The 12843-nt window shown below is 42.3% G+C and overlaps 2 protein-coding genes across 2 annotated transcripts; both read left to right on the top strand.

Moving 5' to 3' along the window:
- Window positions 1–7418, top strand: LOC114444089 (golgin subfamily A member 6-like protein 22). The gene is made up of 9 exons (XM_028418494.1): window positions 1–126; window positions 1976–2110; window positions 2365–2800; window positions 2911–3156; window positions 3231–3565; window positions 3852–4500; window positions 4648–4827; window positions 5797–6094; window positions 7408–7418. Exons 2-9 carry the CDS (start codon window positions 1977–1979, stop codon window positions 7416–7418), a joined length of 2289 nt encoding a protein of 762 aa, XP_028274295.1. The 5' UTR covers window positions 1–126; window position 1976.
- A 1296-nt stretch (window positions 7419–8714) lies between these two features.
- On the top strand, window positions 8715–10948 carry tdgf1 (teratocarcinoma-derived growth factor 1). Its single transcript, XM_028418495.1, has 6 exons — window positions 8715–8970; window positions 9056–9111; window positions 9377–9604; window positions 10039–10153; window positions 10293–10402; window positions 10842–10948. The coding sequence occupies exons 1-6, from the start codon at window positions 8954–8956 to the stop codon at window positions 10946–10948; spliced, it is 633 nt and encodes a 210-aa protein (XP_028274296.1). The 5' UTR covers window positions 8715–8953.
- Window positions 10949–12843: the final 1895 nt, after the last annotated feature.

The raw sequence follows: 12843 nt of genomic DNA on the forward strand, positions 1-12843 counted from the left end.
CCGGCTCGCAACACGGCAGACATACAGGACAGACTGTGAGTGTGAGCAAGTAAATTTTAACTGCAGAAACAGAGTGAAGACGTGGAGAGACACAGAGACAGATATACGGCGAGACACACAAGTCAGGTCAGCAGCTGTAACGATCAGAGACAGACAGGCCCAGAGATAGACACACAGTGGACACATAGCAGCACAGCAGCCCACAATATAGCTATAAAGACACACTGACATCAGGTAAGTCAGGATCAGTTTAATGATTTCTTTGACTTAATTTAAATATAGAATTTTATTTATTTATTTTCTTATGTGTATGATTATTTTACTTCTTTGGTTTGAATGAAACATGTGAAAACAATACTGGTGTTGTTGAAGGACATGGTTAGCCTACACATCTTCATGTTGAGCTGTAAGCTATAGGCTAAATGACACGCTCAGTGTCATGTGACCAGGCAGTGTGCACATGGGGAAGCAGTATTTTTGTACTTGGCCCACTTCCAAAATAAAACACTACAGGTGCTGGGGATGTTTTCCATGTGAACCCTGTGTGGATTTAAAAAATCAACATTTGATTCCATTATGGTCTCTGTAGGTTTGATCCTTACTCTATTTTTTTACATGTGCTGGTCATTTGTGGCTATACCCTTTGCTTCTTTATTAGCACTATGCTAATTGATGGAGAGTCTTCACAGGGACAAACAATAAAAACAACCCCCTGACTTTCACATTAAATACTTGCACATTCTACCTGCTGCAATCTAAAGTGTTGAATGTCAAATAGCTGTGTTGTCAGCATTGCCACTTGTATTGTAAAGAGGCAGTAGAAAACCAGATTGAAATTAAATTTTCAAGAAGATATTTACTACTTCCTGTTTACATCTGAGCGGAACCAGTCTTTTGCTGCGTGTCATCCTCCCTGTCTCTCTCTCCCCATTATCAAAAATAACAACAACAAATGCCAAACTACAAAATCAGTGTACAAAATATTTTGAATCTGCACTGTACACACAGAAATCTGTGTTCTGTCTGCTTAGCTGCCTTACCCAGGCCAGAGGAGTGGATAACAGAGGCAAAGGAGAACAACTCTGCTTACAATGAATTTCTCTCATAATAAATCAGCTTATTTGAACCAGATTTCAGGTTTCTTTAGATGTCAGGGACACTTGATTCCCACGGTTTCCCCTGGAGTCTGCTCTAATACCATCCTCTATATGGAAGGCGGTCTGAAGGCCTGAGCTCATTTACTAATTTTAAATCATTATTATTTGGTTAAGTCAGTCTCATTTAATCGCCCAGACAGACAGGGATTTAAGGCTGGGATATCTGTCTGAGACCCATCTGGTTATATTGCTGCTCTGTATTAACATAGTCATAAGTCATCATATGTATGTTTTTAGCCTGTTTGTCATTGTACATGTTACAATGACAATAAAGATTATTTTATCTATTTACACATTCTCACCGGTTTTCTCAGCTCAGTGCTGTTTTCCTGTTGTTGTTGAAGCGTGTTGCTGAGCTGGGTTTAATTATAGAGTGACGCGCTCGTGTCCCAGTTAGACAAGTCAGTGTCCAACAAGACGCTGCTCTGAGAGCTGGACCAACACTGGAGTAACTTTGTTCTGTCACTTTTACTGTAGGTATGTATGAATATAGCAGCCTGTCTTATTCTTTATGAGTGAACAGATTGGCATGAATAATTATTTAATCTAATCTAATGTAATCTAATTTGTGATTATGAGGTAGGAAGCAGTAGGGACAGGCTGGACGTTATCACTGTGTTGTAGTATGGTGCGTGCTGTTTTAAAAACACTTTTGTTTGGTTTGATCTAATGAAATTTTAAAAAATCAAATTCAGAAATGACATTGGTAGAGATGCAGCAAAGTAGTCAGCTACATACAGTTACAGCTAAATACAGTAGAGAAATGTGAGATCCCACATGCTGTGTTCTTCACTGCTTCCTGGTCTATTTTTCTTCAGCATGTTGTCAAAAAAGGACGATAAGAGGAGGTTCAGCAATGGGCCTCTGAGAGACCAGTGGGAGAAGAGAGCCCAGGTCGAGGCGGACCAGTGCAAACAGGAGGCTGAGTGGAAGGAGAAAAGCTCCGTCAAAGTGTAAGAATGAAGGATGCTGTGGAGGCTTTTCAGAATGATAGGATACATTTTTGCAATAAGATCTTTCGAAGGTTGCAGTATAGTAGTAGTCATAGTAGTCATAAAATTCTATTTAAATGCTGAGTACAATCAACAAAACATGATTTTTATTTTCTATGCTTCACTTAAAACAGTGAAAAGTAAACATAGTAAAAGGAGTACAATGTTCCATTAAAAACAGTTATATTCGTACATCTCTTGTCGTTTCTCTGCAGAAACTTCTCAAAGTGGACGTATCACTTTTCCAATTTAGACAAGATGAAAGGTGAAATATCTGAATTCAAGAGGGTCACCAGCCGCATGGATGAAAATGAAAACAAGCCCAAAATCAAATTCAAAATAGTCCCTCCTCCTCCCAAATCTAAACCTGAGCCTCCACCGCCACCACCGCCACCCAAAAAACCAGCTTCACCAAAACTTCGGAGACAGAAACGCACTGTAGAGGTGGACGTGTTCCGGCTGTGCTGGAGGGAGTCCTGGATGAGTCTAAAGCCTCCAAAGTATCTTTTCCTAAAGGCTAATGAGAGCAAGCCCAAAACCCACGGGTTCACAGCCATAGAGGTGACTGAGAACAGGAAGTACAAAGCAGACAGGTGCGCATCGGACGCTGAATGGATGCCTGCTGAGAGGTGGAGTCAGTCCTGGGAACAGGTACCTGGAAATCAATGGTCCTGTGTATAAATACGCCAAAAGTCCTCAGTTTTCATTGAGTGCAGTCGTGATCAAACCACCAAACCATCTTTTGTCTTCCCTGTTTACAGGTAAAAAGTCCAGCCCAGTTTGAGGCTCCTGAGGTGAAGCCATTCCAGTGGGGCGTACTGGTTGAAACACATCTGGTTTACAAAGCTAACATAGAGGTGTATTCTCTTCCTGTCTGGGCGGGCACCTGGAAGATCATGAACTTTCCCTTCAGACAGCAGAAAAAGAACTGGGACTGCGGCTGGCCTGACTACCAACAACCAGTCAGCAACAAGTTAGAGAAAATACAGCAGCTGGAGGAGGAGGAGGTGGGGATGATTCTGTTCTGTTGACAGATGCAATTAGACACATGTAATATGTTTATTTAAAATGTTTCTAACAGGAAGAGCCAGAAGGCTGGGAGGACTCATGGAAACTTTCTGGGTCAGATCTTGTAACAGAAGACACTGCAGATGATGATGAAGAATTTACTGAAAGCTCCTATGATGGCACAGATGATGAGACATTAAGTGAAAGTTCCTACAGCACCTACACCACAGATGATGATGCACTGAGTGAAAGCTCCTACAGCAAAGACAAAGACAGCACGATGAGGATACATGATATGTTCATGCCAGGATGGAGCAACTCCTGGATGCTCTCTGCGGCTCCTCCAGAGGAGAATGAGGAGCGACGAAAGAGCTGGAGCTCCTGCTGGGGATACAGGCAGCAGATCAGGTGGGTTTGGAGCTGTCTGTCCCATGTCTGATGCTGGACACTGATGCTGGATGGGTGTGTCAGCATGGGCACCATGCATCCTACATGTGGAGCTAACAAGAAAGAAATAAGAACCAATAATGTGTAATGTCTATTTCTGTCCATGTGCATATTCACACAGGAAGATAATTAAGGGCAGAACAACAAGTGAGCTGGGACTTTCTCAAATCTATCAGAGACATATGTGTTACAGTCAGTGTCAGGAATGTGTTTTTGTGCTCCAATTTTACCAGCATTGTCTTTACAGGTGGTGCATGCCCTCAATTCAGGCCCATCAACAGCACAGTGCCATGCTGACAAGAAGACGTAGAACTACAAACCTCCTCCTCACCTCAGAGCTGGAGAACGACGCCATCAACAGGCCAGAGTGGAAGGAGGCCTGGAAGGTGCCTAGAGGAAGGGCTAAACCAGAAGAAGAGGAGGAGGAGGTGGAGGAAGAAGAAGAAGAGGAAGAAGAGAGGGAAGCAAGCACGGATGACACAAAGGAAGAAGCAAATGACAGAGTGGAAAATGAGGAGGATGACAAAGTAGATGATGAGGATGATGAAGGAGTAGAAGAGGAGGAGGAGGAGGAGGAGGGCGCTGTCAACAAATATGAAGAGGATGAAGACATACAAGAGGAGGAGAGCGACAAAATCCAGGAAAATAGAGAGGCTGAGGAGGAGGATGAAGGAGTAGAAGAGGAGGAGGAAGAAGAAGCTAATGTTGAGAAGGACACAGAAGTAGAAGACCAGGAGGAAGATGAGGAAGAGGAGGACAAAGATGTAGATAAGACAGAGAGGGAAAGGGGAGAGGAGCAGGCGGAGGAGGAGGAAGAGGAGGAGGAGGAGGAGGAAGAAGAGGAGGATGAAGAGGATAACAAATCAGAGAAGCGGGAGAAGGATGAAGACATAGATGTGGAAAACAAGGAAGAAGAAGATGAGGAGGAGGAGGAGGAGGAGGAGGAGGAGGAGGAGGAGGAGGAGGAGGAGGAGAGGAAAGAAGAAGAGCAGAGAGAAAATGATGTAAGCAAGGAAGAAAAGGAGGCTAACATTGATGATCAGAAGGACGAGGAGGAAGAAGAGGAGGAAGAGGATAACGAATCAGAGAAGAGGGAGAAGGATGAGGACATAGATGAGGAGAACAAGGAAGAAGAAGATGAGCATGAGCATGCAAAAGAAACAGACAAGATAAAACTAGTAGATAAAGACGAAGATGAGGAGGACGAGGAGGATGAGAATGAAGTAAACAAAGAGGAAGAAAAACAGAAGACTGACAATGATCAAGACACAGACAAGAAGGAAGAGGAGGAGGAGGAGGAGAAACTTGAAAATGGTGAAGAAGAGGAGGATGAGGATGTGGATGAAGAAGAAGAAGACGATGAATTTGTAGATGCAAAGGAAGACTTGGATGTGACAACTAATTTTGATGAAAAGGATAAAAATGAAGAGGAGGAAGAGGAGGAAGAGGAGGAGGAGGAAGCAGACAAAGACCAAGAGAAAGAAAAAGAGGAGGAAGATGTAAAAGTACAGCAGGAAAATAAAGAGGAAGACGATGAGGAGGAGGAGGATGAAGAGAAAGAAGCACACAAAGAACTGGAGGATGAAGAGGATGAGGAGGAAGATGGAAGCGAGCAGGAGGAAGAAGAAGAAGAAGAACAAGAGGATGGAGAAGTGGATGAGGGCAAAAAAGTAGACAGCAAGGAAGAGGAAGAGGAAAACACAGACAAAGATGGAGAAGAGGAGGATGAAGAGTTGGACGAGGAAGGGGATGATGAAACACATAATAGGGATAACAAGGAAGATGATAAAGTAGATGTTGAGGAGGAGGAGGAGGAGGAAAATGATGAAGATCAAGATAAGGAAGAAGAAAAGGAAAAAGGAGACACAAACCAGGATGAAGAAGATGAAGCAGTGGATGATGAAGAGGAAGATGATGAAACATGCATGAAAGACAGAAAGAAAGACAAGAAACAGGAGGAAGAAAATGTAGGTAGAGAAGAGGAGGAGGACGAGGACAAAGAGGACCAGGAGGACGAGGAGGATGAGGAGGATGAAGAGGCCGGAAAGGACGAGGAGGACGCAGAGGAAGAGACAGGTGAAGCTGACATGGAAGCAGAGGTGACATTAGAAAAGATCACAGAAAAAGACACGAAGGAAAAGAAGTTAAAGAGACGAGTCAGGCGTAAACCAGGCGCCCCGCTCCACCTGCAGTTCCACAAACTGAACGCCTCCTTCACCTCCTGGAAGCAGTCGTGGAAGGTGGCCGTGGCTCACAGAGTAGGAGACGAAGATGAGGAGGAGGAAGAGGAAGAGGGGCAGGAGGAAGTGGAGCTGCGGGCTTGGAAGGAGTCCTGGAGGATTTGTCGCTGGAAGAAGCCGGACCAGGACGAGGTGGTGTGTTTCTCCTCAGAGCACCGCAGTCAGAGGTACATGGGACTGATGCACGAGGAGGACGGCATGCCGCAGAGCGAGTGGACGCTCAGCTGGAGAATGAACACAAAGGACAAAGGCACAGAAGAAGAAGAAGAGGAGGAGGAGGAGGAGGAAGAAGAGGAAGACGAGGAAGAGGAAGATGAAGAAGAAGAAGACAAATAAGAAGAACTATTTCCAGGTTGCCTTGTGAATGTGTAGGCTATAAAGCTCCTGTGCTCCTCTGACCTGTGCTGGACATTTGACTTGAAAACCGCTTTGTGATTACTGATAACATTTTGTAATTTATTTTTAAAACAACAGAAAAATGTTGTGTTATGACATAATTCACAGTTTTACAGTGCAGTTTGTTAAACCAGGCATCAGCAGCCACAACCGTGTACCAGACAAATGGAATGATAGAGTGTGTTGTTTTTTAATTGTTTTTCTAAGAGCTGAAATGTGTTGATTTAGTTTAGATGAATAAACAGAAGGATTTTGTAAATATTCTATCTCAAAACATTATATCCTTGGACAATATAGTGCTGTCTGTCAAAAAGGAAAAACAAGCTGTACAAATGAAATATATTGTAACATAAGGATCTCTCTAAATCTTAATTTAATTGTTTATGTGTTGTTGAGAAATATTAACTGCAAGTTTTAATAAATTTATCCATTGATCCATTTTGTTCCAGCTTGGTTTCGAGCAGCCAGTTTAAAGGAATAGTTCCCCATTTTGAAATATTCTCTTCTTCAATGAATATGTAGAAGAAGAAGTCAGTCAGGCCATGTTGCTGCAGCTATGGATGAGAGGCAGGTCATTTCTGTCAGAGGTGACATCACACCGTGCACTGGGGCTTGTCTCTCAAGTCTACGAGGCCCCAGCAGAGGGCGCTCATGTTGAACAGAGAAACATACAAACTGTAGAAAGATGTATCCACTGGCTTTACCAGCTGCACCCTGTGAATGGAAGTAATGCATTACAATTACAGTAATCTGTTACTGATGCCGGTGTGCTGAGTGTAGTCTTGATGCAGCACTGTAATGGAGTGACTTTGTGTCTTTCCTGTGTCTCCCTCCTCCTCCTCACCGAGTCCTCCTGGGATTCAGACATTCAGATGCAGATTTTCTGTTGTGTTCGGATGGGGCCGTCCCTCCTGCTGCTGACTCTCCTGCTGTGTATTAGCATGAGATCAAACTGCATTGTGATGCTGCACAGATTACAAAATACCCATTTCCACCTCTGATTGTGCCTCTGTGTTTAAAGCAGAGGCGAGTTAACCGGGCTGGAAGGAGGGGGAAGTTCTAGTTCTAGTGGTACTTCACTTACTCCGTTGGGGGGCCTGAAAAAGGGCCACGCTGGGAGACAGATGCTCACACTGATCTCAGATCTTTTTTTCATCTTTATTGCAGATCAGGGTTAAAGTAAGTGAGCAGTTTGACTTTGATTCAGTTGATCAGAGCCGACACACATTTTACTGTCATGTCCGCAAATATTGATGTGATCTGACCGTGAACAGTGTGACAGTGAAACAACATTGCTACAATGTATTTTACAACAGAGTCCAAACTTTAAGCATTAAGACATAAAATGGACATCTGTGATTCCCCCCAAAAAAGGTACAGGAAACTTCTTCCACACAAAGGTCAGACTACTTCATGCAGCTACTCCAATAGCAACAATTTAAACATCTTTCTATGCCCAGTTTGATGGAAGACTTTTGACAATATGTAACAGTGAAGCACGTCATTGTTAATTGGCAAATGAAGTTAATCAAGCTATGGCTAGACATCTTCCTGTGAGTCAATGAGCTGCATGTAGATCCATGTTTTCCACTGATGATCTTTGATGGTTGTTGTAAAATGTTGTAAATTATACACACTACTGTTCAAAAGTTTGGGGTCACCAGGCCAGTTCAGTTCAGAATAGTCATTTACAACATTAACAGTGTCTAGACTGTATGTCTGATTAATTTAATGTTATCTTCATTAAAAAATAAAAAACTTTTTTTTTTTAATTTAAATAACATTTCCAAGTGACCCCAAACTTAATATTTTTCAACACCAACACATTTAAACCATATATTGGTTCCTTATTATTAATGTTTGGACACAATGATTCAGTATTTCCTGTAGAATAATACAAAATAATGTACTGGAGAAAATGAGGAGGGTAATAATAATAACTGATAAACTGAAATCCTACTTTGTGAACAGGAAAGCTGGATTTTACTTTAGCAGCAGGGTCATTAACATGTGAACGTGAGACTGGATGGGTGAGGTTCATATACATGTGTATGAAGAGAGGGGGGAGGGAGGGAGGAGAGGGGGGTGAAGGGCCCATGTAGTCACTGTGAGAGAGAAGAGGAGGGGCTGGTGGGGTGAGATGGAGACAAGGAAAGCAGAGAAAGAGGAAACATAAAAAGAATCTCACCCAGAATACAAAACTTACACAGAAAGAAAGAAAGAAAGATGCTACGATGCTTCGTGTTAAAACAAACTCCAAATGATAATAATGAACATTTAATTTTCAGTTGAACAGTTAATTTACCAATCTGTGTGCGTTTTTAAGTCAGTTTCCATCCTTGTGGATTCCAGCAGCCAGACAGACGGAAACAGAGAGCGGCCGTGAAGTGGGCGTGGCTTCCGGGTCCCCGCCCCTTTCAGGAGAGTCACCTGGAGAGCGGAGCAGAGCGGCTGCAGAGCTGCTCTGTCTCTCTGGAGGATTTACTGCTCCCACTGGACTCTTTGCTTTTTCTTCAGCGTCTCCTGCTAAACTTTTTTGAAGGAAGAACGGGAAAGCGGACCTGCTCTGGTCTGTGGATTTTCTTTTAAATTTAAGGACAGTTTGATCTTTTTCTTTGAGTTCCTCCAAACGGAGGATTTTTGGGTTTTTATCCTGTTTTTATTGAGCTGTAGCCGTGAGAAGCGATTTTATTTATATCATCTCTCCGGTGAAATGTTTCGGCTGCTCAGGTAGGTGAAGGAACACAATGGCCCCGCAGGACTTTCGTGTTGTTGTATTTTTAATTGAACTGATTGAATTGATTGTGTGTTTCAGGATTTTGCTGTGTGCTTCCATGTGTTTGCTGCCTGCTGCTGCTCTGCCTGCTACAGGTCTGTATAATATATATATATTCATTGTGTATTGCACTTTGAGGGTCTAAATGGATACTATCAGCATACACCATTTCACCCATAAACCCCATGTTTATCTGGATTGTTTACCACCCAGTCTGTCAATATAACAAATCATTAATTGTAGTAAGGAAATAGGAAGAAATGTACTGTTAGCAGATCTAAGGTGCAGTTTATGTTCTTCATCTGAACTCTGCACAACACCATCTTGTCCATGACTGACCTGCTCCATCCCTGTTTTCAGACTGTAAAGGAGAGGAGTGCAGCAGAGTTCAAGCCTCCCCGTCTTCATCGCCATCTCCTTCGCCTCCCTCTCCCCCTGCTCCTCCGGCTTCTCCTTCCTCTGTACTAAAACCTCACGGGCCCTCTCAGGACTTCCTGGGTCAGTTTACCCAGGTGAGCTCTCCAAACAGCGGGGACCGTAAACACCGTGATGCCAGTGCCGTCCTGCCCTTCATCGGCCTCACTGGCAGTGAGTTCACACTTCATTACTGTACACACACACACACACATACACACACACAGAGTGGGAGGAAGCAGGAATCAGCAGTTTACCTTAAACATACACACACAGTTTGGACAGGAGGGCAGAAATTTCACAGGGCCGATAAACATTTCTTCAAGTCTTCAAGACAAACTGACCATTTGTGCAGTGCAAAGGAAAGACGTCTCTGCTTGTTTTAGTGTTTTTGTGTGATATTCATTTGTTTGTTCAGACTGTGTTTACTGATGTGAAGCAGAGCACCACAGGAATGTGCTGCCAGATGGAAGCTCTGGTTTATCTCACTGATACAGATGCAGGCAGGAAGAGAAAGGACGGAACCCTCCAAGGGTCCTGTGAAACAAAACGATGTATTTCTGAGCAACATGACAGCAGCTTTACTGTGTGTGTGTTTTCTCTTTGAGGTGCCGGGCAGAGTCGAACGTGCTGTAAGAACGGGGGGACCTGCATCCTGGGCAGCTTCTGCGCCTGCCCTCCATTCTTCACAGGGAGGAGCTGCGAGTACGACCAACGTATCAGGTACAGGAAAACATTCTGCAGCTGTAGTTCCTTTGCTTTTAGAATGACATCAGTTATATTCTGAACAGAGGAAAAAGTCTTGGTCTGAGAGGAACATTTTTATTTTTCCATGTTTGTAATTAACCCTTTCTGCCTGCAGGACATGTGGCGTGATTCCTCACGGCGAGTGGGTTCAGAAAGGCTGCTCCTACTGTCGCTGTGGTTACGGCTTCCTGCACTGCTTCCCTCATGTCTTCCATAAAGACTGTGGTAAGATATAACAGATACTATGCCATGTTCAGGTGGATTTCCACCAGTGGGTTGAAAAACTACACCGTTCACACGTTTCTGTGTTGAAGCAACAACAATCCCCTCTGAGTGTAAATGTGTCTTTGAATCGCCGCCTGCCACGCCTACTCATTTACAATTCAAGACCTTTTATTCCAATGCAAAACATTCTCCCTCCTGCACAAACAATGACGGTGCATACTCTCATTTAGCAATCCAAATGTCCCAGAATCAGAACACTTAGACACCACGTAAGAAAACACTTAATGTGCACTCCTACTGAAATTTAAATGAGAAGGCTAAATGATGCAAATTTAGATATAGTTTAACTGTAGTATTTGACATTAGTCTTGCCATGGTGCTAAATTTGTTTTAGTGGCTGTTCTTGTAATAATAGATTTTCTGATCTCCTTCTCTTCAGATGACTCAGAGGAGGTGCGATGGTACCGCTCATCAGCCATCAGGAGGACTCCGCTCATCTCCTCCCTCTCCCTGACGCTGCTTCTTCTCTTGTCTTCCTTCCTTTGATTTTTTTTTTTAAGAAAGAACAGCTGGACAGATGTGCTGGGTCTGTTTCTTCAACTGAATTTCAATCCACATCTGACACAGCTACACTATGAACTGTTAAGACTGTGTTTGTGGTTTAAGGGGGAACGTTTTCCTCTGCACTAATGTTGAGTTATTTATCGCTGCATCAATCTGACCGCTCGACTGGATCACCAGAGCTTTTTAAAGGATTCTGTCTGAGTTTGTTCAGCACTGACTGGCTTGTTGAGCATGGTTTATATTAAATATACATGTTGTGAAGGGCAGCAGATCTCACAAGTGTTTACAACATTGTATTTATGTCCCAGTACAAGTCTTCTCGTCCATACCCTGTATGCCTGTTTCTTAGATCTTTTCCTTCCAGTGGAAGGCCATCTGTGTGTCTCAAAACCAAAATTTGTGCCAAGCTGTAGATAAGATTTTTATGGAGTTTTTTTTTTAACTTTTTTTCTTTGTAAAAGAAGATGCAGGGTTTCATGTTTTAAACTTGTGTTCTGTATGTTTGCACAAAATGAGCTGACTTTAAATATAAAGATGTACACATTGTGTTTTATTAGTCATTTATGGTTATTGTGCACTAATCCTGTGTTTGTGAGGAAAAAAAACAAAGGTGACTAAATTCTGTCCTTTTATTTTAGTGGGACAGTGTTAATGTGCAAACAAACAACGTTGTCACTTTAAGGGATCAGGTATCATTTTATAATATCATAGAACAGCATAGAAAACAATATAAAATGAACAAAAGACCACGTTATTGTCATTGCTCCGGACAGATTGTCCAAAACTCAACAACATGCCACGTAATGCTATGGTGGGAAGACATTTGTGCATATGTGAGATATGCTAATGAGAAAAAAAATGCTTTAAAAGGCAATGTTATTATAGACTAAGACTAAACTATGATTATTTATAATTATTTAACAAATATAATAATAATAACATTACATACATTATTAAATTTGCATTATGTAGTAAAAAGGACAATCTGATTATTATTATTATTATTTTGTTATCTTGCTATATTTTGGCCACATGATGGTTTGGTGAAAAACCAAAAACAAACAAACAAAACCTAAGGGTATACCCATATATATTTTCAGTTTTTGGTGTCAGTGTGATCTTTTTCTGTTTTATTGCTAGATATATGAGGGTATAACATGAGAAAACACACTACATGGCCCAGATCGTCCCATACTGCCACAGTATGGTGAAAAGCTTAAGGGAAAACCCTTAAGCTTTTTATTTTCTGACAAAAACCCTGAAGGCATCCTTTTCCTGCTTCCACAGCTCTATCTCTGTTTCTGTTATCTGTGGCTATTCTCACAGAGAGCTGTCCTCTCCCTGCTCTGTTTACTGATGAGGTGTGAATTGAGTATCTGCTGCGTTCTTATCTTAAACAAACGCATCGGCTGTTGTTCAGCAGCCTGTCCAGTCTGTTTCTGTAGCTTACAGCTCCAAAATTAACATGCTGGACAAAAACAATGAACTCCGAAGGACTCACAACTTGTCCTTTGTTTTATCTGTAACAAGAGAACAACACTGCTGATAAAACCACAATGATGGGGGCAGGCAGTGTAACTAAACCGATCAAATCTGTAATGAAGCAGAAATTCAGACAGGCAGACTTCCACTCATATACCCCTCAGGAACTGATGGGTATTACTTAAGATAGTTCATAATTGGTCATGTGGGGGCATTCCTCGTTATGAATGACATCACTAGTTAAGGTGTTACTAGATTCGTCTTAGTTCACGTATCTTATCCCTCTAAACCTCTCTATCCAGCAGTTCATTGTCAATTGTAGGAGCTCAGGAGGCAACCTTAAGCCATGATTTAAATTGTTTTTCTCCTCTTGTGTGAAGAAACAATCAGAAACT

This window comes from Parambassis ranga, chromosome 12 (assembly GCF_900634625.1).
Source record: "Parambassis ranga chromosome 12, fParRan2.1, whole genome shotgun sequence".
NCBI lineage: Eukaryota > Metazoa > Chordata > Actinopteri > Ambassidae > Parambassis > Parambassis ranga.

Coding starts and splice junctions, on each gene's coding strand:
- LOC114444089 (XM_028418494.1), top strand. CDS start 1,977: ATGTTGTCAAAAAAGGACGATAAGAGGAGGTTCAGCAATGGGCCTCTG. Junction 2,801..2,910: donor GGAGTCAGTCCTGGGAACAG/GTACCTGGAAAT, acceptor CCCTGTTTACAG/GTAAAAAGTCCAGCCCAGTT. Junction 4,501..4,647: donor AGAAGGATGAAGACATAGAT/GTGGAAAACAAG, acceptor ATTGATGATCAG/AAGGACGAGGAGGAAGAAGA.
- tdgf1 (XM_028418495.1), top strand. Junction 9,112..9,376: donor TGCTGCTCTGCCTGCTACAG/GTCTGTATAATA, acceptor CCCTGTTTTCAG/ACTGTAAAGGAGAGGAGTGC. Junction 9,605..10,038: donor CTTCATCGGCCTCACTGGCA/GTGAGTTCACAC, acceptor TTTCTCTTTGAG/GTGCCGGGCAGAGTCGAACG.